The 27823-nt window shown below is 34.1% G+C and overlaps 1 protein-coding gene across 1 annotated transcript; it reads left to right on the top strand.

The window, feature by feature from the left end:
* The first annotated feature begins 5119 nt into the window (after positions 1-5119).
* On the top strand, positions 5120-27823 carry Lkr (Leucokinin receptor). Its single transcript, XM_068286079.1, has 8 exons — positions 5120-5398; positions 20280-20654; positions 21530-21732; positions 23042-23190; positions 23276-23397; positions 23766-23992; positions 24176-24367; positions 26196-27823. Exons 2-8 carry the CDS (start codon positions 20591-20593, stop codon positions 26979-26981), a joined length of 1743 nt encoding a protein of 580 aa, XP_068142180.1. The 5' UTR covers positions 5120-5398; positions 20280-20590; the 3' UTR covers positions 26982-27823.

Below are 27823 nucleotides of genomic sequence, written 5' to 3'. Positions count from 1 at the left end.
CATAAATATAAGCAAAGGCAAAGCCAGAAAAGGGAAGGAAAGGGAACAAAACAAAAGAGAAAGAGAAACGGAGAGAGTGGGAGCTGAGGCAAAGAAAACAAAAATATCGGCTAATGACATTCTTTTTCGAGATATAAGAGCGTGATCTATATAGATAGCAAATAATTCTTCAGCTAATACAAATTATGAAACATTTCATATCCTTTTCAACCTTTAAATTTCCAGAGCCTTTCGTTCTGCTTAAATGTCTACATATGACAAATTTTACAAGAAAATCGTTTACAATATGACTCCTTAATAAAGTCCTTTTGCACGTGCACATTTCTCACATGTCGAAGACAACATTCCGACACTTTTTGGCCTTCTCACATTCTTGGTGTCAAGTGAGTGTAATAAAATACAAAACTTGTGCAAATAAAATCAAGCCAAATGGGTCAAATTTTCTTTCAACACTCTTACTCATTCACTCAGTAGCAACTTGTTGAAAGGAAAAGTACAAAACCAAAACAAAAAAAAAAAATAAGAAAATTTGTACAAATTTTGTAAATTTAACCAAAAGACAAGAAAAGTAAAATGAAATGAGACAGCATGGTTGTGCTGCAAAAAGGGAGTTGGGGTTAAAAAGAGAGGAAGGTGGAGGGGCACAGGCAAACTTTTGGAGTGCCAACTTATCACGTACTTATCTACACAGCTTCCACAACTGTTTTTAAGAGGTTCACAGACGACGACGAAGACGACACGAGAACGACAACGGCAACAGTGGTAACTTGGCCAAAAGGAAACTTTTCATGGCACTTCATAATTTGCTGCAGCTGTTGCTATTGCTTTTACTTTTGGTATTGCTTTTGGTTTGTTTTGCACAAAAAATTAGAGAGAAAATTAAGGCAAACTTATGCTCCGCTTTTGAACCACATTTTGGTTGAGATTTTCCGGTAAAACTCAAAAAAAAAAGGGCGAACAAATTAGCCCAAAAAAAACGACCGAAATCATATTTCAATTTAAGCTGGAAAATTATACAAAATATTTTCTGCATTTTTGACATCTGAAGGATTGACAGCGGGGAAACGAGGGTCCACACCACCACCAGACACTTGTCAGTGGCAGCTAAATTCATTTATCACCTCTTTCTTATTCTTGGCTGAGTGGCAAGTTGAAGGTGCAAAAGCATAAACGTAGTCAGGTGCTTATCTAGGTAGGGGCCCGGCCAGCAACAACATCAAACCTTATCATAAAAATATCAGAAAATTGTGCGTCTAATATGACAGTCCATTATAAAATGAAATGACACATTTTTCCTCTCTATGCCAAACGAGAGAGTTTTACTCAAAGTCTATATTGGAAACAGAAATCCCATATAGAAAAGATTTATTTAAAATCTTTCGCTCCATTAATTTACAATTCAAAATCAAAGCTTTTGTTTCCCAATATACATATAAAGCCATTTGAGAATCATCCCATCATTAACCTACGTCTATGGGCGAAATCTTTTCGTTATCAGGAAAATAAATGGCATCTGCAATGCGAAAAAAAAAAATGGGGCAAAATGTAAAAGGGCAAGTTTCATCATTCTATAAATGCATTACGAATTCAAGATGAAGAGGAGCCAAACTCTCGCTTTCAATTGGCTTTTGTTTTTGGCAAATGAATACTCCCCTTTTTTTTGTGTGCTTTTCATCTCTGTTTCTCCTGAGCTATTCATATATTCTATAGGTAGTATATTATATGGCATGCTTACCCAATTATCACCTATATAAAGAGCCACGTGCTTTAGATTTTACTCCGTTCTTTTTTGGGTGCAAAGACCACTGACAAAAGCAACACAACGAAAACCTGACATGGATACTGGAAAAAAAAAACCAACACACAACCTAGAGGAAACGACGAAAGGAGGCAGAATATACATATATGTATATATATTTTTTTTTGATTAAGCAATTAAGTAACTAAGTATTAACAGCAGCAAACAAAATCAACAGACAACAAAAAATAAAATACAACAGTTGAGGAGTAAATCGATCGATATTTAATGACAGATAAAGTTCCAGCACGTGCAGCATTATTATATCAAGAGTAAAGTTATTTATGATTGAATCCAACAGGGAATGAGGTGAGAGAGTAAGCGAAAGGTGGGGTGGGGGGCGTTTTGCGAAGAGATATAAATCAAAACAAATTGCTTGTTAACATTTGTGCGGGAAGCGAAGCGGAATTTATGCATAAATGCATTTAATTATATGCACAAGAAGAAGAAGACAAAAAAACAAAAAACATTTACAAAATGGGGCAACAGAAAAAAAAAAAAGATTGTGCAAACCCCAGCCAAAGGGATGGGAATGTGGCAACGTGGTGGATGAATAGACGCATCAGTCTGGATATCAATAGATAATCCAAACAAGTGAGATTTCCCCAATCCCAATTTCAAACATTTAGCCAAGATGACAGGTAAGTAAATTAATATTTATCAGCCAGTTTCAATATAAAGATTAAATTTCATCTTGTATGTTTCTTTTGCAAATATGGCGAAATGATTTGTATACATATACACATTTATATCGGCATACATATATGTATATATCTATGTTTTGTCGTTTTTCGCGAATTGAATTAATTTAGACAATTAACAAAAATGAGCGACAGCGACAAAGATAGAAGTACAAAATGGGAGAATCATTTGGCAAGTTCAGAAACTGAAATACTCTTAAGGAGTATTGAAGGAAATTTGGCATCAAAACTATGCCCATATTCTTGGAAAATCTTTGTAGGCTTAATAAGGAAATTGCATACTTTAGATGGCTTACTTACTCCTTTAAATCACTTCTTCAGAGCTGCTTTTGTTTCCTGTTTACCTAGTTAAAATGTACATACAATTTTTGCGGCTTCTTCTCATTTCGTTTTCATTTGAGACTAATCGAAAACTTATTAATTGTTATATCTATAACCCACTTAAAACAGAGTCAGATCTTTATGCTAGTCAAGAATATTTGCATATATTGCTTGGCAAGAGTATTAAGAGAGCGAATATATCATTTCATTTGGCTACTTTTACTACGACCCCCGCGACAGATCTTTGGTATACCAGTTTTCATTTTGCCAGACAAAAGTCAATAAAATATAACGAAATGTAGTATATACAATCAGAAAATATAAATTGTACTTCATTTTTATTTATTCTGTTTTAGATAGTCGTCCGGGCTGATAGCACGAATTTAGTTTTAATTAGTTGGTATTTAATTCAATTTACAATCTAATGTTAATAGTCGCCCTGATGCCGCCTCAGACCAACACAGCAGCAGCCCATCATTTCAAAGTTCAGTTAAGTATGGATGGATATATATCGATATATATATCTGTTGATATTTATCTATACATACTAGTAAAAACTTTCATCATTTGTGTAATCTTCAAGTTGTATGTATATTAATGTTAATTGATTGAAGGCGCCGCTGATATTATTGAAACTCAATCGAGAGTTGAGCCAAAACACAGAAAGTGAGAGAGAGGAGACAGAGTTGGAGGGTAAAGTGCGAGAAAACTAATTGACAGACCCCCATCTACTACTTTATTATTATTATTTGATATTTTGTTTGTTTTTGTTTTTCCGCCTTTTGCCCATCCCCTCATGGTGTTCTTTTTCTTTTTGTTGCTTTTGTTGTTGCTGCTGCTGCTTTCATTTATTTATTCGTTTCGTTTGTGTAAACATTTAACAACTCAATTTGGGCTGCTGCTGCATTGTAATCAATTGTTGAAACATTCTATTAATGAAATACGTAATGATGAACTGGCCGCAATCGGTGGAAACTTGATTGGCGATTGACTAGACAACCAGGCAGACAATTCAACTAGCTGTGAGATTCAGAATACACTAGAAAAAATTTAAACCAAAACGAATTCGTAAATTGCTAGCTAAAACAAGCATTGTATTTAGATCATATTTCAGTTCATAATTTTCAAAATAAATACATAATTTGATATTTTAAATTTAGTTTAAACAACTCGGTTAGTTTATATATTTAGCATAAATTCCTTTTAAATCATGAAACCTATTAAATTATTAGAAATGAACTTTTTAACAGTTTACTTAGAGCATAAAACAAACATTTCAATTGGCAAATAATTTTGCCTCAAATTGTTTCTTCGTCTAAATCAATTGGAAAAGTTTTTCAAAAATGAGAAAGAATAATTTTCGAATCATTTTATGGCATTTACTATCCAACTACCGACACTAATCGAATTCTAATTGTTTCTTAAACAAATTTCCAAGTCCTAATACAATTAGTGATAGGAGAACAAAAGCGAAACATTATTTTGCAAGTGATAAATATTTTATCGTACAAATGGATAAAATAAACAGACACAACAACAACAGCAACAACAACAACAATAATACAGCAACAAAATTTCACTTATCACAAGTTCATAAAACCGAATATACGAAAAATCTAGCTATGTGGGTGGGAGCCGCAGCAGACACGCCCAGACTCCATCCCTCGTACCCCCAAAACATTGGCATTGCCATTAACATTGCCCCCGTCTCCCCCTTGCTGTTACTTCACCACCATTCGTCTTTACCTTCTTCCAACTTCTCCCTTAGTCAATTTGAACGATTTGTTTTCTTGTTGTTGTTGCTGCTGTTGTTAGAATCACATTGTGGTGTGATTTTATTGGTTTTTATTACGAGAAATTGATTAAGAATATTTACGTTTACGTATATTTTTTTTTTTGTGTGCTGCACCTGCAAAAATGTTACTTCTTCTTAGTTCGCGAAAAAAAAACCGACGTCGTACAACATGACGTATGCGTGTTCTTTGCCAGCATTAAAGATAAAGTATCTGTGTGAGGAGCAAATTGGCGAACTGGAGCTCTGAATCTGAAGCTCTCATTGCCTTTGCCTCTCTGTCTCTTACTCTCATATGCATGTGTTAGTTTGTGTGTGTGTGTGTGCGCACGCCTGCCCGCCTGTTTGTGTATGGAATCAATAGACGCCGCAACAACCGAAAGCAAAAACATTTTTTTTTTTTTCTGCGTTCAGCTTTTTTTTCATAGACCTGCGGAACATCAGTTAGTTGCCTCTGTGCGCTTTAAATGTGCGGTTGCTCGCGATCCGAAAAGAACCAACAAAAATAACCAAACACAAAAAAACTACAAACAAGAATATATTCAAGAAAAAAATAACAAATCCAAAACCGATACATTTCAAACATTCTCTATCTACACACAACACCGGAAAAGTGTTTAATTAAAAAAGATTTTGCAGTGCAAGCGAAAAAAAACAAAACCAAAAGAAATCGAAATTTTCTTTTACCTTTTTTTTTTGAACGTTTTTTTCCAGTTGCCCGTTGTTTGTTTTTTCTTAAGGCATTTTTTATCCACTCAATTATTGATGAATCTAAGGAATTTAAAGGTAAGCCAAGAGAGTTAAAAACCAGTTCTGTTAAAATATTAAATATAAATAGGGTTTTAAAAAATAAGCCCTTACAGCCAACTTGATCTTTGCGAAAAGGAAGTCGTGTGTAATGTTTGTTCTTGCCTTACTGAAAGGTATTTTGAATATTGAAATAACTTTGGGAATTAATTTGATGTGTTTCAAAAAATAAATAGGAAAGAATGTAAGAACATACAATAGGACAAACTAATTAGTTTGAATTTGCTAGCAGTACTCACAAATTGAAAGTTAATTACTCTGTAATTTCTCTTCAATTTGGGTTCACTTTCCCCTTAATGAAATTTGTGTTCGCATTTTGAATCGAACTCATTTAGCGTGTTATTTAGCTAAGCAAACAATATTTAAATCTAAAATACATAATAAATAAAACGAAATCATTATTTTTAAATCAACAGAATTTTTATATAATTTTCTATATCTTGTTGTTATTATTTGTTTGGCAATTGAGCAATTTATTGAGTCTATAGAAAAGAAATTATCAATGAATTTGTTTATTTTAGTTTTTTTTTTTTTTTTTTTTTAGCATCTTTATGAGAGGTTTGCCTATTTGGTTCATTTATTTACATTTGTGTTTCTCTTGCGCGCGTGTGTGTGTGTGTGTGAGTGTCTTTGTGGGGTGTTTTGTCGATTAATGGCAATTTTATGTAAAGTTTATATCAAAATAATAATAAACTTGAATTTTTCAACAAAAATTTTCCACTTGCTGGCACGGCATTTTCTTGCCTATCTTTTGTGACGGGGTCTTACGTCAACACCTTTTTTTTTTTTTTTTTCCTCTTTGCCTAAAGTCGCATAAGGTGGCCACTTAAATGGGTGTTCTTTTGGTATTATTACAGCTGCCTCGCCCTAACCAGGAAATTACACGAATAAAGAAACAAACAATGAGCGAAAGGGCTTTGAAAGCAGTTGACTCGCCAGCATTCTCATCCATTCACTAGTTACAATTTATATATATGTACATATGTATACACACATACATACATATATTTGACTCCTACCTCTGCCTTGTTTCCTTGTCGCCGTTGTCGTATTCGTCTTAAAGGAACCTTAATTATCCTTGGTAAAGCGCAAAAAAGCAAAGTCAAAAGCAAAGGATTGCGACAACGGCAACGACAAGGACAACTCTTACCTTTCCATTTACAAAAACACATAGAAAATGTGTTACGGTAATTTTACATGCGTTTTAAAGGTCGCAATGTCTGGAAAACGTTACATCTCCGGAACTTAGCTGCAAAATGAGAATAAAGGATGTGCCCACAGTATTAACTTGTTACAGAGTTGCTTAACCCTACATCATTATTAACTTATTTCTAAAGGTTTTAATTAGTTGCAAGTTGCAAAATTGCATCATACAAGCAAATAGGATTCCAAACAAATTACTTTCAATCAATTTGCCATCTATTAAAGGAATCTGTTAACTACATTATATAAATATTTAATGCAAATAGCAGCGAACAATCGAATTGTAGATTTTGCTTCGAACCAAATACACATTCATAATGTGTTATATATTAGTTGATTAAAATAACAAATATTTTCATTATGTATTAAGATTCTATGCTCTTGTTGTTCAAGAAAAAGTATATTTATTTTGGTCAGTTGGCTCATTCCTGCAGAAAATCAAACACGACTCGCTAAAAATTGATGTTGATATATTTGCTCTTGGCTTCTGATCCTTGCCGCAATATATCAATATTAACTTAAAGCCTTGTTTAACAATGGGCATCGAGAGTAATCGATAACCATTTATCTTTGGAAACAACTTGTTCTCACTGACCAGTGTCATGGGAGCAAGTGGCTTAGTGCAAAGCTATGCCACCTAAAAATAAATGACTGTAAAGCGCTGATCACTTAAGTATATGCATACCTACATACATACATCTATATAGTGTCTATCTCATTTAGTCAAAGTTCACTGTTGCAACAAGCAACTCACAAATTATATAAATGAAAGTCATATTTTTTGTCGCTTTCCCAATGAGGGAGACTGGGTAGCACGAATGTACTACCTATTTATGTGACCCGCTGGAACAAGCATTTTAAATGCGTTTTTCTTGTTGCTTTTACGTTGACAATACATATATATAAATATGTTTGTATGTACATATATAAATCTAATGCCATAAGGGTTATCTATATACATATATATATTCACATACCAGCTGCACTTATTTAGTGCTGTCAAAGTTAATTTGTATTTACTTAGTTTATGCGACTTAGACAAAGTTCTAAGCTTGCTTTCTCTTAGTTTAAGTTGTGTTTAAATGTGAATTTCATTTACCTTGCCACCAAAGCTACATTAATTGCCCAGCTGTTAATTACCTTTTGTTTACCTATACCAGCGAGTGAGAAAGAGACAGAGAGATAGAGAGAGAGAGAGAGAAAGAGAGTATTAAAACTGTACTGAATTTTATATTTTGAGCAGCAGCTAATAATTGTTAGAGCATTTTAGCCAGAGATGGCCTTAAGCTTAGTTACGTTTTCCTCTGTTCTGTTCTGTTCTGTTTCTGTTATATCTCTGTGTGTGTGTGTGTGTATTTGTGTATCTTACTTTAATTACATTTGCCAAGTGTTACACTTAGGGTGAGATTAGTCTAGACATCCAATTGATATATGGGGAATTAACACAAAAATTGCAAAAAAATAAGAAAAAGTTGTTAGGTTCTTTCAAGTTTTGTATTTTTTTTTTATTCTCATTTCCAGGCAATTAAACTGTTTGTATTTTTTTTGTTTATAATATTTTTCCCAGTTAACAAAAAAATACTAAAAATAAATATAGTCTACTTATATGGGCAAATAACAAAAAATTGAGAAATTCCATTGATTGGCTAAGATTTAATCATATGATTAACTTCCTACTCATTTTTTCTACGTCTCATTTCCGGATCAAAGAACGATAGAGAGTGAGAGAGAGGGAGCGAAAGAAAAAAAGACATATTCAATTAGTTTGCCTTTTGATGTTGGTCCTGTCCAATGGAAACATGGAACTTAAAATATAAGAAAAAAAAAAATAATACAAAAAAACAAAACCAAAAACGAAAAACCAAGCAAAATGAAGCGGCTAAGCATCAACAACATCGACCTTAAATTGGTCCACAGGGGGGAAGCCTATGGGAAACTGTAGGTGGGGATGGCAGAGACTGAGGCTGAGGCCGACTACGACTGAGACTGACATTGACTTGGCTTTTGTTCAACTTTAGTCATTTGTTTGCCGGAGTAAAAGTTCAAGGAACAGATAGAATTTAAAATGGGAGTTCACTGACTGTAATTATATAGAGATTTCTTTTTTCGTTTCTTTTTACTTTCAACAGGTTTCAGATTCCATATCATTGCTTATAGCCACCCCCTCTCTATGCGCCCCGTTCAATTCGAACCCCAAATAACTTGTGACATCTTTGGCTCGCGCTCTTTATTTTTGTAACATGTCAAACAGGCACTCAACCGCGTAAACATTTCCACTTGTTTTCCTCTTCTTAGTGACTTTTATTGAAAAATTGCAAATTTTCAACAAGATATTTGCAAAGACTATGCAAATTTCCATTTTTTTCTTTTCTTCAACCCTTGAAAATGTCTGAACGCACACAATTTACCAAAAGATTGCGAAATGGAATGGCGGAATGGTGGAATGGGCTGGTATGGGTTGCGGATTTTTCTTTTTTTGTGTTTGGCTTGAGTGGAATAAGACAAAAGACAATAAACACCAATTATTTGCAATTTTTTGACATTCTTGTTGTCTACCCTGTCTAAAGCGAGAGTATATACATTATGCAAAAGAAAGCATTATAAATATTTGATTTAGTTTATATATAGCCAACTTTACGTCAGACATGTATCTATAAATAATATAAAAAGAAGGGCGTAGGCAAAACTTTTAATTTGAACAATGAATTAGGCATCCTCTGATTTTTGCAATCAGTTTAAAATTTTAATACTTTTGCTCCAAAAATGGTTTAGTATCCCTTTCAAGGGTATCGCAAATTCGAGTCGACCGGATTGATTAAGCTTTGGTTTATATCTTTTGTTTTTAACTGACTTCTTATAAAAGTTTTGTTTTTTGGATTTTTCTTTTTCTATTTTTAGTTAATGCAAATGTTTTGTCTGTTTGTCTGGAGTAAAGTTTTGTTGGTTATTTTGTCATTTTTTTTTGTTTTTGGCTGTTTGTGTTTTTTTGTGCTTGTCAAAGTTTCGAATTTCCAACTTTGCCATTTACCAGATGCTTGCTGAAATTTCTGCTAATAGATTGAATTACACTTTGATTTTCACCCAAAACGGACTCCGACACTGGCAAAGCCATCGAACCTTTTGGTCATGTCTTAATTAAAACTACTTCAAGCAACATAATCCCATTATATAATGCACTTTGGCATTTATATTGATTGAATGGGGCAAAATGGGCAAACTGATATACATTGGCATAACTAATGACTGACATTAGAGTCTTTGCTCAACGAATTGTAAACTTTTGTGATAAGAAAATGTAACAGAAAGAGAAAAAACACGGAGTCAAGCTGCTCGAGAAACATTTCGTCAAGGACATTGTTTGGACAGTTAAATAAATGATAGACAGGACAATTGCGCAAGGTAGCTACAAATATACATATATAAGTCTGTATATACATATCTCTGTGTGTGTGTGTGTGTATTTGCAGTATTATATATTTAAATAAATGACCAATGAATTTTTGTTGTAGTTGAAAACTAGGGAAAGATATTTTATTACCTTCATATTTATTTAAGTTTCGTAAAGGGAATACGTTGATTTATTTCAAGTTTTTTGACAAAGAAGAAAGCAGAAAACAAATTTAAATTTAAATTATAACAAAAGGAAATTAAATATTTTTATTATTTTAGTATTTGTAAGTTGTTTCAGTATTTTGTTGAATGCATTTTGCCAAATGCTGCCCATTCAAATGTTTATGAGGCACAACTTGCCAGCTTAGAAATAGTTGTGGTTTTTATTTACAACTAGTAATGAGACTAATTAATATGAAAGCCATTCAAATTAATGACTATAGCTTGGTTTGTGAAGGTCAAACAATATGTCATTGATACTGACATTCAAAAGATATTCGATACTTGGCTGTTCAATTAAATGCTATCGCCTACAATGTGTGCATATTTGAATTTCAATTCCAATTCAAGTAATACAATAGCCATAGTCAAGGATTTGTTTGCCAAGTTGGATTTGTAAGCAACAGTTTAACTCAAATAAAACAGACGCATGAGTTATGCATAAATATTTATCTTACATTTGATGCGATTATACCTAGGGTTTCAATTTAAATTCAATGTGGATTAATAGAGCTATTAAGTGACTGAATAAATGTATTTTGGCTGACCCATGTCAGCCCGAATCATTAGTCAATTGCCAGAGAGCACTAAAACAATCATCATTAGTTGTTCAATTAAGCAACTCTAGACATTGACATTAGACGTATGTATGTATGTGTGTAGGTTTAACACTTATTCAAACCTATTTACTCCATAAATATTTATGTCTTGGTCAACAATTAGTTGTTCGCATTGAATATTTATTAATATTCTCCTTAGAACCCACCAGACATTCATATGTCTCTCTCTCTCTCTCTCTCTTTGGGCTGACGAATACCAATAAATTAGATACAAAAATGATGGTCATGCTGATGATGATGATAATGCTAATGATGACATTGCTGATGTTGATGTCCTGTAACAGCATTTTTGTCCCTTTTCTTGTTCGTTTTTTTCTTATTGGCGTGCATGAAGCACGTGTAAATGGTTTTTGCTTGTGCTCGTCCTTTTCTTCATGTTTTTTTTTTTTTTTTTGATTTTTCTGTGCATTTAAATATGCTGATTAACTGGTGATATAGGTCGCATCATAGTAAGTGAGTATATACTTTATTGTAGCCACATTGTGTGAGCCAGTATATCGTTCCTGGGGGGTTAAAGTTTAAGCCAAAGAAGTTCCTTGAACTGTAATACAAAATCTGTATGCACTTGAATTGCTTCAACAAATGCTTAGTGATGCAAGTAATGTGGTCTTTGATAAAAACTGAGAAACGTATATATGTGATTTATGGATGAAAGATTGCTCCAGCATATACACATATACAATATATGTCTGCTTAATCTATATGTATGTATAAATATAGAAGGTAAATGGTGCCTGCTGCCTTGTGACCAAAATGAAACCACACAAAAGAACTATAAGCCACAGTCTTTTATTATTGCGGTGCTTGTGGAAACAGAAACTATTTCTGTTTCATACAAAATGGCAAAGTAATCTAAAAGGATTTTTATTTAGCCAACACACAAATATCTTACCACTGCTTTAATTACATTTTTGTTCACCTTTTATATGCGTGTGTGCTTATTTGTTTCTTAGTATATGTGTGTGTGTGTGTTTGTGTTTTGTAATTTAATATATTTTCTACCACTTGGCATTCATTTGAAATGAAATACTTAATGCTAAATGCCACAAGCAGCATAACATATTTTGCCTACTCACACATTGAAATGAAAACAAAATCAATTTTTATATACCTACATACATATTTATATCTACTTACGCACCCACACACACACACACACACAATTACATCGTCATGTAAAAATACAGAAAATGTTTCAATCTAATAAACACAATCTGCTTGTGCCTTTTTTGAAGGAGCTTGAGTCCCGCCTCTGCCATTTTGCACCTGGCAGCCAGTCAGGCGAACAACAAAACGACCGACCGACCGTCTCTTTCCCAAACATTTACAATTTGTATATGTGTTAGAAATTACATGCACACACACACACACACACATACAGGCATATACAAATTATTATGCGCAATTTTAAATGATGTGATGAGGCTGCTCTTACCTTGAACACAGAGAAAAGAGAATCAAAATGAAGATGTAGATGAGAGGCGAGACATGCCAGACACGCCAAAACCATCAACATTAACATCACCATCTCAACATCACCGATTGCCACTTGAAAATCTTTCTCGTCTTTTTCATTTTACTGAATGTCAAATGCTGTGGCATAAACAACAAGTGTCGGCCATAATCGGAGCTAACTTTGCTAACGACCTACCAGATACCCTAAGACTGTAAAGCAACTGATCGAAACTGCACAAAATCTAAGTATAACTAAGTATAAGTAACTGAAAAGTTTCCAGCATAGAGATTTCCAAGCCTATTTCAAAGGTTCTTGCAATACAGAAATGTATTTAGTATCGCTGGAGGAGCAGAAGCTGGAGAAGAAGTCCAAATTTGTCTCTAAGTATAAATAGATTTTTATGCTCATTTTCATTATTTCCAAACTATAATAAGTTAATGATAGTTTTACTGTCGCTTTGTGTCTTTTCTTTTTAATAATTAACAATTAATTGCTTCAACCTGCAATTACATGTCCAGACATTTTAATCAGACAAATAGTTTGCTTTATTTATCATGCCCATGGGCATACCTATTAAAATGAGGCAACAAAATATACTTTTATGCAAGAAAGGCAGAGAGGGGAGAGGGAGAAAAAGTGTATTTTGTCACCTTTTTTATCGATATCACTTTAGCTGGTCAACAGGTGGCATTACAGTTACCAATTTTTATTGACAGCTCTTGAATATAGATGAATATAGCTGAATAGAAATATAAATATGTCCCATGTATGTACATACATATATAGGCCCAGCCAGACGACATTTAATATTTTATTTGAATAGAATGAAAGCAATTTTCTGGGAACATCCCATTGAAACTCCCCCAAGTAATCAAAGAAACTTGTCCCTTTTTCCAGAGTTGTGTTTTTTTTTTTGCCTTCCATTTTTTTTGCTTTTTTGAGGGCTTACGTGCTGCGTCTAGTAGGTTGAGAAGAAAATTGGAAAAAGGGTCTTACCACAAAACAATGTTAATGTATGCTCACACGTGTTGGAATATTTTATAATTGAGACCCCCAGAAGGGAATTAGGCAGTTTGCACGGTTAATTCCTTTAGCAAGGAGCAAAACTAACACAACCGAAGCAAATCAAAGGCAGAAAGAGAAACGTTGACGAACAAGGTGGAAGGAGTCATACAAAATTGTCGAGCACTTAAAAGATTTCAAATACATATATGCAGTGACAATTTTGTATTTTTCACTCCTGGGTTTTGGCTGTCGGTTTTCAGTTGACAATATGTTATTTATGACTTATGTATGTGTGGATATTCGTTATGCTTGCTTTTTCAATTTTGTTTTCGTTTTTTTTTTTTTTTTTTTTTTTTTGACAGTTTTACCCTGCTCTCATATTTTAAACTCAATCAATTTTGTATACAAAAATGAAGAAGACGAAAAGCAAAAAACGAAGGCGTAAACAGACTTCCGGGAAGCCTTTTAAAGTTTATGACTTGGAAGTGACATGATAAGCGAAAAAGTATCTTCAATGTTGATGTATAATGATACCCTGTAGCCAGGCAGCCAAAACTGCCGAGCATATTCAAAGTTATTTGATTGAGTACTACTAGTTCATAACAGGTAGATCTAGATAATTTGCTTGCTTGCATTGCTTTGTTGTCTGCTTTTGAAGGTTCTTTTGGCGTTTTGTAAAACATTTATCGTTGGCATTCAGCTTGGATTCCTATCTTGGCAGTGCAGACTAGTTTATTAGGCCCTCTTTTAAAAATTTTTCCTTGGACCTTGCTGTTGCATCTGCTACTGGTATTTTTTGCTACCAATGTTCAGTTGCACATTGTTATGCCTTCCAGTGTGTGTGTGTCTGTGCACAGTTCGTCCTTCAAAAGAGAGCAGTGAATTGCTTTCTGCATTTGCCCTAAAGTTAGCTGGAAGTCAGCTTTAGTTAAGCTGAACATACAGTAGATAGACATGCGTTAGCCAGATGCCTCCCTGCACTCAAACACTAAAAGGTTGCACATCAAATGTCCTTTAACCTGCCATTGTCCATCCTATAGAGACAGTAAGAAGGTTGTGTAAAACACAGAAGAGTTCGTGTAGTAGGGTAACTTAAGGTCGGCTACATTTGTTATGCATTTTATATGTATTTTTATTTCATTGTGCTGGTATTCGGAGTGAAACTTTTTGTTTGGCAAATTAATTTTTAATTTAAAGGCATAAAATGTCTTAATTGCTTATGGCTTGAAACAAGAGTGTTTGGGCTAATTTTTCATTTCGCTCATAAACATAAATTTCCATGCTTTTCCTTGCCCTGACTTGGCCCGGCCAGGCCAACATGTTCGATTCGAACGTGTTGTGTTTTGGCCGCCTCAAGTTAACTTGGCTTCAAAATGCGGTGGCACTTTCTTTGCCGAAGACAGACCTTCGTCCTCAGTTGATAACGCGAACTCAAACGGTTAGGCTGCTCGGCTCCCTAAACTCAAACGGCTCAAAAACGGGCAACCAAGTATTTAAGTATTTTCAAAAAAAAGGAAAAATACAACTGATAAGGCGATTTACCAATTCGAAATTTATTTAAAAAGAGACAAAAAAGAAAAGAAAAGGGGGAAAGGGGAAACCCCAAAATATAATTACCAAAAAGAAATTCTAAAATAGATTTCAAAATAAATTTATTTTCCCTCCATTGAACAACGGGGGAAGGGAAGATAGAAATACAAAACATCTTCGCCTTCCCTTACCTAAAGGTAAATGTCACCTAAGGGCAAACCATAAACATTTATTACAATTACATTTAATTCGCCGAAATGTGTGGATTCCCTTTTTTGCGGTTCCTAATTTTTCCTTTTTTCTTGGTTTTTTTTTTGTGGTGTGTGTCTGTGTGAGTGCGTAAGAAAGGGAGTCTATTCATTTGTGTGCACACGTGTCCTGTAAATAGGAGCCCATGGAGAAAAGGATATTATGAATTTGTAATAATGCCAGAGCATCTTGTTAATTTGCCATAATTTCCTTTTTCCTTTTTTTTTTTTTTTTCTTGCCCCTTTTCATGCTAACTGAAAAAGTGTCCAGTCGCTTGTCTTATTTTTGCTTAATGAGGTAAGGAACAATGAACAAAAAATATATATCCAAGGAATAAAATTAATGAAAATTGAAAATGCATATGAGGAAAGTTACATCAACTTTGTCTCAGCTTTTGACTTTGGCAGCAAAGTTCTTCAAAAAGTTTACAGCCTGAGTAATCTTTGTGTTGGCTTTTTGTATATTTTGGAAAATTAATTTTCTTTCCATCAATCTTTCAAGGTCAAGTTCATTTTGAAATTAGCATAAAATTTTCTCATAATTTATTTACTCCCCACTCACAACTTTTGGCCAAAAAGGATAGAAAACATTATTTAATGAGCTTCTACTTGCAATATTAACTGGAACAGAGGGACTTCATAACTTCTCAAATGGCCATTAATTCAATAATGGAGAATTTATGCTTCAGCAGAGATAATATAATGAATTCGCTTCAACGAGTTAACTATGATAATCGACTATAAAAGTATGAGAGTAGAATGACAGACAATTAGCGAGTAATAAAACTTGGGCAAAATTCAAAAGGAGTAAGACAATGTTGAAACTGAAAGTTGTTTAAAGATGCTCATCCTGAGATGAGATCTTAGGGTCTGGGGAATATAAAAAAGTATATAAACCTTGATATATAGGTGTATATAGGATGCTTAAGATATAGATATAATTAGTTAAAACTTATCAAAGTGATCAAGATCGTTTGATTGAAAAGCCTCAGAAAGTATAACTATATCAAAAGTCGCAAAACGAAATAGAAGATATCAAAGTTAGGAGGAAATTTTAGTGAAATCCAGCGAAAGAGTTAATGAAGATTAAACCTGGTAATAAGAATGTTTTTGAAAACCTTATTTATGTCACTTCTCCTAAAAACAGGAAACTAAAATAAAACATAAGCAAACAAAGTTATTTGCAGGTAAACTTTAGACAGGCGAAATTACAATTTAGAATTAAGTTCAACGAAAAGAATAATATCATAACTTATACCTTCACAACTAAAACTTTAGAAGAAATAATATTCAATATCCTTAACAAATAGCAGAATGTAGTCATACAACAACAAAATACTTTATCACCTAGCTGAAAATGTCATTGGGTATAGCTAATGAAACACAACAGAAAAAAATTCATCAGCTAATACAAAATTAACATTTGAGTAGTTTAGAAGAAGAAAAAGTTTATCTAATTCAATCAAAACTAGCTCAAACTTTAGCTGAGTACTTTTACAATTGGTCTCAGTTGCAATATTAAGTATGATTGTGCAGTTTGATTCAATTTAATCTAAGTTGATTCTAAATTGCTTTCGGTGTAATAAAATTTTGTAATATGCACTCACTCTAAATGATAATCAAATACTTTTTGATGGCAGTAAAAGAAGTAATGGGCCGGGTCGTAAAATTGCAGCTCTAAGCTCTAAATTATATAAAGCAATTTTTTAAAAACAAAATTGCCACAGAACATGCAAAAGTCAAATAAAAGTTTATAGATAAGAAATTGATTAATAAAGGCCAAAAGGGCAGATTAAATCGGATGAAACAATATTGATTAAAAAATGGTCAACTTTGAAATCTGTTTGGTCAATTTATTATGCCATGGATAAAAGTCAAGATGTCTCATTTTTGTTTAGTCATTATTTGATAGTGACAATGGAAATTGCAATCACTTCATGTGGGGTCTAAATATAGACAAACAATAAACTGATAGCATTTCCCCCTTTTTGGCTCAGACAATACACACAAATGGCGATCCCCAAAGACACACATTTATATACACCCATACATACATCGACACAAACATGAGTACAAGTAAAGTCGTGAAAGCTAAAGCAGAAGCCTAAAGTCCATTGGCATTGTAAACATAATACAACAATAACAAACACACAAAAAAAAAAAGGCATCGAAAAAGACAAGACAAAATCTAAAAAAAAAAAAAAAAAAATTGAACCGAGACAAGAAAATTACACGCTCAATTCCTAAGCTGGTTTGCCCTTTTCTCTGGTTTGCCTCTGTTGCTCTTTTATTGCACACACACACATACACACAACTGAAAAGATATTTGTCTTTCTTCTCTTCTCTCTACTGCTCTTCATTCCAAGCAAAAATCTTTTGTATTGAGATTTTTCCTTTTGGCGTTAAGCCTGAGAGATAAATGAACAGAGTACGCGAGAGGAAGAGAGAGAAAGTGTGAGAGTGAGCATGAGCGTGTAGGTGAATAAGCGGAGTTTTTGGCTCATGTGTCGTATACTTAATATTCTGTTGCTTATTTAAAAGTGGTATGACAATGTATTTTCTCTTTGTGTGTGTGTGTGTGTGTGTGTGTGCAAGTGTATAGCCCAGCTATAGCTAGAGCAATAAAGGTCCGGGCCAGCCATTTAATAAGTATTTTCACTTTGATGTCTTCTGCTTGAATGAGAAGCGACGTCTGAAAGGATGTATCAGGTAGAAAATGATTTTTATTAATACATACATTTTTCGCTACTCAAGAAATAAGAATTTCTTTCATATTACACGCATACTTATATATATATATGTATGTAAGTATATACATGTAACCATTCGAATGTATGTATGTTTATATGTAAGGATGTAATTGCGTGAAGTATTCAAACTTCAAGTGTTTATCAGGCACTTTTTACTCACATGATTTTATTTATTTTTATGCTAAACAAGCTGCACGTGTCATGCTTCTAAAGTCAAAAGCCTGTAAATTGTGCAAATTAATTGTAACACGCCTTAACATACCTACATACATACATACAAGCCAAAGAATCTGTATGGGTGTGTGTGTGTGTGTGTGTACCATTTTTTGTTAGGTTTTTGGTTTTAGGTTGTTCAACAACAGAAGAAAAAAACACACTCACACACATACATAAACAAGTAAGAAAATGAAAAGTTACTTGGGCCTATTCTCAAGTGACTTTTCATGCAACTTTTTTACTCAGTTCACACTGAGCTCTTTTCATGCCCAGTTTCTATAGCATACTTATCTGGGCAGCCCCTATTCAATGGTCCATTAAATTCTAAAGAAATAAAATGATGAACAAATGGCCAAAAAATAAAAAAGCACAAAACCAAAATACAAAAAGCCAAAAAAAATAGAAGAGAAATAAAACGAATTTTGTAGTCGGTAGGGCTAATTGAATTTGTTCTACCTTGAACACTACTGGCATAATTTCTTTACGTCGGCTTTTCATTGACACAATTTGCCACAGCTCTTTCACAGGTGACAATGATGATGACAAGCAATGAAATTTAATGGGTCTTTATGGGAACTACAATTTACTTTTGTACTTGATACTTTTTGTTTGGTTGTTTCAAACTTCTTGCCTGTTTAACGCTCAGTCCTTCTCTCTATTTTCTCCCATTCCCCTTATCGGACGCAGTTTTTGTTTTTTGTTTTATTCTTGGTAAAACGCATTACGACTGATTTATTCTGGGTAACACTTCAAACCTTAAGCTGGCCTATTATCCATTCTACCTTAAGCTTTAGAAAACTGGGTCTTGTTTTTTTTTTTTTGGGAATTCCAATCATGCGACCCCTCAATGAGAAGTGGTTTTTCGCACGAAGGTCTACTATTCAGACAAATGAAATTAAAGTGCTGGCTTAGTCCTATTACAACAACTGAATTGAAAATTTATGCATATCCAAATATATCTTCGATGAAACTATATATAAAAAAAAAAAAGTGTTTGCATTTCGATAAATGCAAAAAAGGTTTTACTGTTGGTCCTCGGCTTGGATATGCTTGAAGTAAAAAGGAAGTGTTTTATGAGACGTTTCTTTTATATTATTTAAAAGCAAAGCAAACAAATTTAAACTTGAGGAATTAACTTTCTCAAAATGGGTCACCAAATTGTTAGCAAGTTGAAAAACTTGAGTTTGTGAAATGGTTGCAAGTATTTCTAATGAATAATTAATTATCTTATGACCATTATCATATTAAATTAAAACAATTTTAATTAAAATTTCCTAAAGCTAAAATTGAGACCAAAAATAGTTAGACGATGATAGCAAGTGGATGTAAAATATTTCGAATATTTAATTATAAGCGAATATGTAGAACATCTTGATACAATGCAGCAGCAAATGGGACAGAAGGAATGGCTTTGATCTGCAAATACATATGCATTTTATGTCGACCCTCACAATCATTTGCATAAAATTTAATCAATTCGAAAAATGTTTGTGTCTTTTTGCATTTTAAGGACCAGTCCTAAAGTCCCGCACATTGTGTGTGTGTATATGTCTGGGAGTGTTTTGTGAGTGAGTAAGTGATGTGTGTGTGTGCGTGCATGTCAACGCCACTTCTCAATAAAAACAAGAAAATATTATTATAAGGTATCGTAAAAGCAAATATTACAACATGCTTTGGAGGCAATAATAACATAAACTTGGACGACATATAAAATTCTAACTTGACAGTTTTGTTGGTTGGACATGCCACAACAAAAAGTGGCCAGCAACGAATGGACAATAAGGCCAGTTCGTTATGCTAACCAAGTGCCTGGAATCACAGAAAGCCAATGAATGGAACAAAATCTCAAAATCAAGTGCGCTTTTCAATTATGTAAAACAAAGTTTTGCCATGCAAAAGCTGACAGCATACCATAAGTCATGTCTATGGCTTCAATGTATATTGTATGTATGTATGTATCTACCCACATTCAATCGGGGGAATGTAAAAGTTTCACCTGATTTATACCTTCTCAACATCCATATTTCATATGCTGTTCACATAAATATTAAAGATTGATGATATCAGCTGTAAATTTTGTTTTCACTTTTTTTCATACTTTTCTTTTTGAGTGTGCATAAAAATAAAAGCAATTAGAATTGAGTTTGCCGGAAATTGTTGCTTTCAATTAAACAAATTTAATTTTATTTTTCTCTCCTTTTTTTTTTTTGTTTATTCTTCCAGTGAAATTTCAATAAAGTTTGATCCAACAGCTCAGCTTAAACTTGATTATAGCGACTTTGGCATGCAGCCATGAGTTGGCCATTAAAATGCATTGAGTGAAGCATACAAATTTTGTTGCTTGCTTCTGCTAGCCGGAAGTTTGCTTCAACATTAACAAATAGCTGACGTTTTGTCATTAAATATTTAACAAAAGAAGTAAGGAGAAAACAAAATACATACATACATAAAAAAACAAAACACGGAAAAAAAAGAAGACAACATTAACAATAACACAAACAACGAAAAGTAATCAACAACAACAAGAATTCGCCATGGAAATGATGGAAGATGTACGCGAGGATTTGTTGCCAGGAGCCGAGGAGGAGGCAGAATTTGGTAAGTGCTTTAATCCTAGAGATAGTTGATTGACTTTTGCCATTTGTTTCTTTCTGTTATTGTTCATCGGTTCGGTTCATCTATCAAAAAGTTGACAAGTTAGCTTGTTGTTGTTATTTTTTGTTTTTGTGGGATGTTTCCTCCCGTCATTGCCAACAAGTTTTACTCTCCTTCTCGCTTTATAGAGATTAAAGTAGTTTTCGATTGTGGAACTTTGATGTGAGTAGCTATCATATTATTCATGAATTTTTGTAGTTGCTGTTATTGGGATTTTGGTTATGGCCTGAAGGTATAATAATTGGACAGATGATTTGACAGCGATTAACTTGCCCTTATAGCCCATCAGCAATTCCAATTACAAATTGAAGTTGGCAAAAAGTTTATCCATAGAGAGCATAAATCAATTGGAAATTCAAATGCAAAAGGAAAAAAATGTTAAAATACATATGTATGTATATGAAATATTTATAGTCGAAAGCAAATGCCATCGTTTAGTTTCAGGGCTTTATCTGATTCATGTTTGTATACAGACATATACATACATATATCTGGTGAGCTTTGACTATGTATATAGAACCGTTGAACGAAATAGCATGACTCTATTTAAGAAATTAATTTAATTTTCAGGACTTCCATTTCTTACTTTGTTTTTTTTTTTTTTTTTTTGTTTGACATGACCCATCCAAAATGGTGACAAGTGACTTGTCTGAGACTTGTTCTGGGCCCTCTTGACTTGTATTAATCTGTGGCTGTCATTTTTCCCTGGCCATCTCTCTCATTCTCCTTCTAAGTTATTTCAATCTAACTTATTTACTTTTCGTTTGAATTTTTCTTCTTCTTCTCTTGCTTGAATACATATGTATGTATGTATGTAGAACGTCTGTATGCGGCACCCGCTGAGATTGTGGCACTTCTATCCATTTTCTATGGCGGCATTAGCATAGTGGCTGTCATTGGCAATACTCTGGTCATTTGGGTGGTGGCCACCACAAGACAGATGCGCACTGTGACCAATATGTATATTGCTAATTTGGCTTTTGCTGATGTCATTATTGGACTATTTTGTATACCATTTCAGGTGAGTTATCTCGGAACATCTTGTATGATATTTATTTATGTATCTAAAGTAACGTTTTTTTTTTTCCTTTTTGGGGTCGCATTTTTTATTTGTTTTATTATTAATTAAATATTGCGTATGCGCCATGTTGGCCCAGTCAATTTGCATTCAGAGCGAAAAAAATTGAGTTTATTTCGTGGGTGTGTTAACAATTTAGGCATACAAATCAGTTTAGTGGGTGGCTGACAGACTTTTGTTGTTTTGGCTGTTGGTTATGTGTGCAAATGGCATTAGCCCACTTTTCATACAGTTTCAATTTCAATTTCAAAACATTGTACGTGTCTCCCCCATTCAACCGCAGGCAAACACATGCAAGCATCAATTTAATTTCCGGCTTTTAAACACAACGTGGCGAAAATTTTTGGAAATTAGTATCATATGTACATATGTATGTATGTATGTTCCCTCTTCCCATTTCTCCTTCTCCTTTTTCGTTTACGCTCTCTAGCTGTTACTGTCATTGGCTGTCGGTCTGGTTTACTCTGAATGAGTTTAAATAATGGAATATTACCCACTTGCAGGTTTAATGTGATTTTTTTGCATTGTGTGTTAATGGTCTTATGTGCTAAAAGGGAAAAACCGCAAAGTGAATGTAAAAAGAGAAGCAAATTAAGTTTTTATACATACGCTGGGAAGAGTAAAAATGTTTTGGTCAATTTAAATACTAAAACGATTCGAAATGAAATCACTGTAAAACTTTGGTTTAATGCTCAATTATTGAAATCATACTCGATTCTATCACTGAAGGTGGCGAAGCTTATATCGATTGTATGGCAGGGAATTCATTTGACCGGATTAAACGAAAATACACACTTGACCTTTTGCACAGCGAGTGCCGTGAACATACATAGATTTCTCCACATTTCGTTTGTTCATATATTAAGAGCTATTAATTTTCATTAAATTGACAATTAAATGAAACTAAATGTCGCCTGTCAGCTAACAGAAATCATCAGCATTCCAACTCATTCCGCCAAACATCGGCCTACTTTATCAACAGATGCGAAAAAAGTACACAGGAAAAGAGAAAATATCAGTAAATCACAAGAGGGAATAGCCCACATTTGGTCATTCTTTATTGTGGGTGGGGGGAGGGTGCGACATTTGGACATTTCGGGCCTGGGGCTATTGTCCTCTGTCTCTCTGTGCGTTAATGATGTTTGCAATACATTGTCATGATTTAATATTCACCAACCATTCACCCACACAACATCTCCACAAACCGAATTATACACCCTTTCTGATTGTTTGTGCTTCTCTCCAATTTCAGTTTCAGGCCGCTTTATTGCAAAGTTGGAATCTGCCTTGGTTTATGTGCAGCTTTTGTCCATTTGTCCAAGCATTGAGCGTAAATGTCTCTGTATTTACATTGACCGCAATTGCAATCGATCGACATCGGGCCATCATAAATCCCTTGAGGTAAATTGCTACCGATTGACTACTGCTGCAAACGTTTTATGCATATACTTGATGGGATATTGAAATTTTCTCATATAATTCCCAGAGCACGTCCAACCAAGTTCATATCGAAGTTCATAATTGCTGGAATTTGGCTATTGGCCGTACTCTTTGCCATTCCCTTTGCCATAGCGTTTCGTGTGGAGGAAATTAGTGAACGCATCAAGGGTAAGCGTAATTGGCAAATACTTTAATGGGTTTCAACACACAGAAAAACACACACATACACGTAAACATAAATAATGAAATATTCTTAGTTACGCAAATATTTCATGCATAAATTAATAATATGCATACACATGTAATAAAACAGTTTATCCCATTAAATTGATTGAATTCAATTCAAATTGAGAATCAGCAAACAATTCCAATTATGATTTATTGCCAATAATTTGGTCTATTAATTCTATTTCGATTTATTTGAAATAAAGAATCTCTTGAAAACCCACTTATTCTTAATCAATATACTCAAAAACTTATTAAATTTAGTTAATAATTAATAAGTTTTATTTTTATTGCAATCATTTGTCTTGCAGAAAACGATGTCATATCAAATGTAACCCGACCATTTTGTACAAATAAAAATCTCTCTGAGGATCAATTGCAAACATATAGATATTCGTTGGTGTTTGTTCAATACTTGGTACCCTTTTGTGTCATCAGTTTTGTATATATACAAATGGCTGTCAGGTTGTGGGGCACACGGGCGCCTGGAAATGCACAGGATTCACGGGACATAACACTGTTGAAAAACAAGAAGAAGGTACATACTACGACTACTACCACTATTACTACATACATATATATGTTAACATGGCAGAGAATATAAGGGTAGAAGCAATCAAACCTGCTCTGGGGTCTGGGGCATATGACATGCCCTATTATTTACTTTGGATGCACTTTAATTTCCTCTCTTTCTTTCTTCTTCCACCTACTCTTTATGCAGGTCATCAAAATGCTGATTATTGTTGTGATTATCTTTGGCCTGTGCTGGTTGCCATTGCAATTGTACAACGTTCTGTATGTGACAATACCGGAAATCAACGACTATCATTTCATTAGCATCGTTTGGTTCTGCGCCGATTGGCTGGCCATGAGCAATAGCTGCTACAATCCCTTTATTTATGGCATCTACAATGTGAGTGTCTACTTAGTTTACAGTAAAACCATTGCAGAAATGAACAAAAGGAATATATTTACAATGTTTACTCTGAGTTTTTTTGTAAAAGTTTTAGATGCGCACATCCTGCTTAGTAAACAGAACACAATCCTTTTTAGTATCTATTTCTTTTTGCAAAGTTTAATTTATTTCCGAACTGAAAGTTCATATTGAATTAGATATCGATCGGTAAGAAGTGTCGATTTGCCAATTAGAAATGCGAAATGTAAATTGTAAAATTTACCTATTGGCAAAACTTTTATTTTTGTTTATAAATAACTTGGTACAAAGGAAAAAAACTTTTTTTTTCGTCGCCTATTTTTGTTATTTTCTTTCAGAGCAAAAAGCAAAGTTAATTAAAATCAAGCAACGATGAAACAGTCACTCAGACAGACAGACAGACAGAGGCGAAAGAATTCTTTTTACTCTTGAGAAATCCGCAAATCGTAGGCATGAAACTTGGACAAATTGCCTGTGGCTGTTTGTTTGACACTTTCTGCATAGGCACACAGAGACGAGATGATGATGATGATGATGAGGAAGATGATGATTGTTAAGGAATCGATAAAATGCGTCAAATGCTCGTAAAGTTTTGTCTTCTCCTTGTGATTTCCCTCATAGTGTATAACAAAAGGCATTCCTAGACATTTTCCCTTCTTCACGGGTTTGTGTGTGTGGGAGTGTTGATGTGTCTCTCTTAAAATACCAACCAAAAAATATTTTTTTTTTTTTTACGGGCCAAAAACTTTTCACCGTCGACAAGTATTTTGTTTTACTGTCAAAGGCACACACACACATTCACACACAGACAAAGTAAGAGATACATATAAAAGAAGCAAAAGAAGATAAATAGCTCTCTAAATGTCGTCAATTATGTGGTAAGAGGTGTTTGAGGCACTTCCAAATAACACAAACACATTGCCTTGATGACAGAAAATCTAATATGTAGCAGCTAAAAGTTTTTAAGCTTGGTTTTCCCACAAAGAAGGACTTTGATATGGGACTAATTATCGATTGTCACCGGATTAGGTGTGCCATAAGGTGTGCACATAGTCAATTTCATACTAAAGATAATGAGATTTATGAAATATTTAACTGTGTTAACAGTGTTAGTCTTAATTAAGAAAAAATAAAAACTGTTAAAAAGTCTTTCCAATACTGTAAAGTTTTGACAAAATCAACAGGTGAATACTGATGTGTTTTAAGTCTAACACTGAAGAAATCTGAATTCCCACAATAACTTGGGCATCGCCCAGAAATAAACAAAGGGCGAAGTTAATGAACCAGTTTCTAAGTTTTCGAAACACGAACTTTGAAACTTATCTAACTCGCATAAGCAACTTTAACTAACAATTACACAAAACAAAATTTACAAAATTCTATATACATATGTACGTATTCATTTTGGGGCTGAATGTCTCAAATGTCGATTTGAATAGATTCATGCAGCTCATTTTTAGTTAACTAGTTTTTCAACTAGTTTTGCATTCAGACTTTTAAAGTCTACTGACGATAAGTCCTGTTGAACAACCTGTTTACGTTTGGTGCTTCTAAATTTAACTTCAGAGATTGGCCTCGAGCTGGCTTTTATTCACAGCTCGTGTTTACCTTCTTTCTTTTCTTACATTTTCTTTTGCCTTTTCACTGGAATGTAGCGATCAAATTGTCAACTGTGTTTACCGCGTAAAGATGGAAAATCAAAAGAAATCTTCTTCATTAGCTACCTGTATACATATGTGCTCGTAATTTAAGATGCCTGTATATTTTTCCTCATAATTACATGCATTCTTTCTGTATCTCTTTCCAGGAAAAGTTCAAACGGGAGTTCAACAAACGTTTCGCCGCTTGTTTCTGCAAGTTTCAAACAAGCCTGGAGCCTCACACAGAGCGCACTTTTTCTATGCATACACGTGCCAGTTCCATTCGCTCTACCTACGCAAATTCGTCGATGCGGATACGAAGTAATCTTTTTGGCGTCGGTGGCGGTGGGCGATATCCAGTCAATGGGAAAACAGGTATGCCAGGTATACAATGGCATAGAAATGGTCATAGCAGCAACGGGCATGGGCATGGGCATGGCAGTGGCAATGGCAATGGCAATGGCAACGGTAACAGCAATCTGGTAATAAGCCAAAGCAAAGTCAGTGGCAGCGGCAATGCCAATGGGAATGGCAACCATCATCATCAGCATCATCATCAGAGTGTGGTAACGTTTGGACCTACAGCATTGCCACCATGGCGACGAAATAATTTTAAGCCATTGCATCCGAATGTCATTGAATGTGAGGATGATTTGGCATTGATGGAGCTGCCCAGCTCGACAACGCCACCAAGTGAGGAGCCATCTTCGAGCGGTCTCGGTGCGGGCAATGCTGGAGCTGGTGTACAGTTGGCATTGCTGAAAGCGGAACTACGTGAAAGTTCTAGCTGCATTTGTGAGCAAGAGTTTGGTAGTCGAACGGAATGCGATGGTACTTGCATATTGAGCGAAGTATCGCGTGTACAAATGCCAATTATCAATATAACGGCAAGGACAGCTGGCGGTGGCGCAGAAGATGAAGCGGAAGGTCAACCTCTATGGCAACCGCTCTAAGGAACAAAACAAACCCAAAAACGAAAAACAACAACTAAAACGAAACAACAAAATGTAGTGTAACAACTGTGATTTCTGATGTTAATTGAATTGTGATTACAAAAAACAAAAAAGGGAAACGGAAATGGCGAATGTTGGCGTATATTGATAGGAATTTGAGTGTGTAAAAGCTGGTCAAAAAAAATATATATCAAATAATTGGTATCGGCATTTCGCTAGGCTAAGAGCCAATTGTACAGTATTATTAAATTTAAATGGAAACTCTTTACAATTATAAGTAAATTCAATATTGTCGCAAAAATGTATACTCTACCATTTTTCATAGCATACTTTTTGCGGCCGTCCAAAGAAACAAAAGAAACGAAGGAAAACTAAATTCTCTAAGAATTTCATTTGGAATGACAACAAAAAAAGCACAGAAAAATAAAAGAAAAAATAATTAATAATTGATGTACATTTTTTTTTTTTCCAGTTTGTGTCCCTCTCTAATTAATAAGCACATAAAATCAATTAACTAAGCATTATAAAAAATTATTGAAATAGTTGCAACAAACAAAAAGTTCAAGTAGAACAAAGGGAAAAAATGCAGAAAAAAAAAAAACAAAAATCATAATTATATATTTATTCTATATTTATCTCTATGTATAGTAACAAAGCGAGTGCATGTTACATCCGTGTGTGCGTGTATGTGTCAGTGTGCGTCTCTATGTCGGTGCGTCTGTGTTTGTGTGCGTGTGTCATTAAAAAAGGCTAATTAATGTAATTATTGTATTAAATTACCAATGAATGAATAAACATTTCGAGTCATTAAACAAAAATGCGAAAAAAGAAAATACAAAAAA

The sequence above is a fragment of the Drosophila tropicalis genome, unplaced genomic scaffold (assembly GCF_018151085.1).
Source record: "Drosophila tropicalis isolate 14030-0801.00 unplaced genomic scaffold, ASM1815108v1 contig_443, whole genome shotgun sequence".
Taxonomy (NCBI): domain Eukaryota; kingdom Metazoa; phylum Arthropoda; class Insecta; order Diptera; family Drosophilidae; genus Drosophila; species Drosophila tropicalis.
The sequence above is the reverse complement of the archived record's forward strand: the minus strand, read 5'-3'. Positions and strand labels throughout refer to the sequence as shown.

What these genes read in the sequence shown, in the direction of transcription:
- Lkr (XM_068286079.1), top strand. Translation starts at nt 20,591, where the DNA reads ATGGAAATGATGGAAGATGTACGCGAGGATTTGTTGCCAGGAGCCGAG. An exon ending in CGAGGAGGAGGCAGAATTTG is followed by an intron (nt 20,655 to 21,529) that starts GTAAGTGCTTTA and finishes GTATGTATGTAG; the next exon opens with AACGTCTGTATGCGGCACCC. An exon ending in TGTTGAAAAACAAGAAGAAG is followed by an intron (nt 23,993 to 24,175) that starts GTACATACTACG and finishes CTCTTTATGCAG; the next exon opens with GTCATCAAAATGCTGATTAT.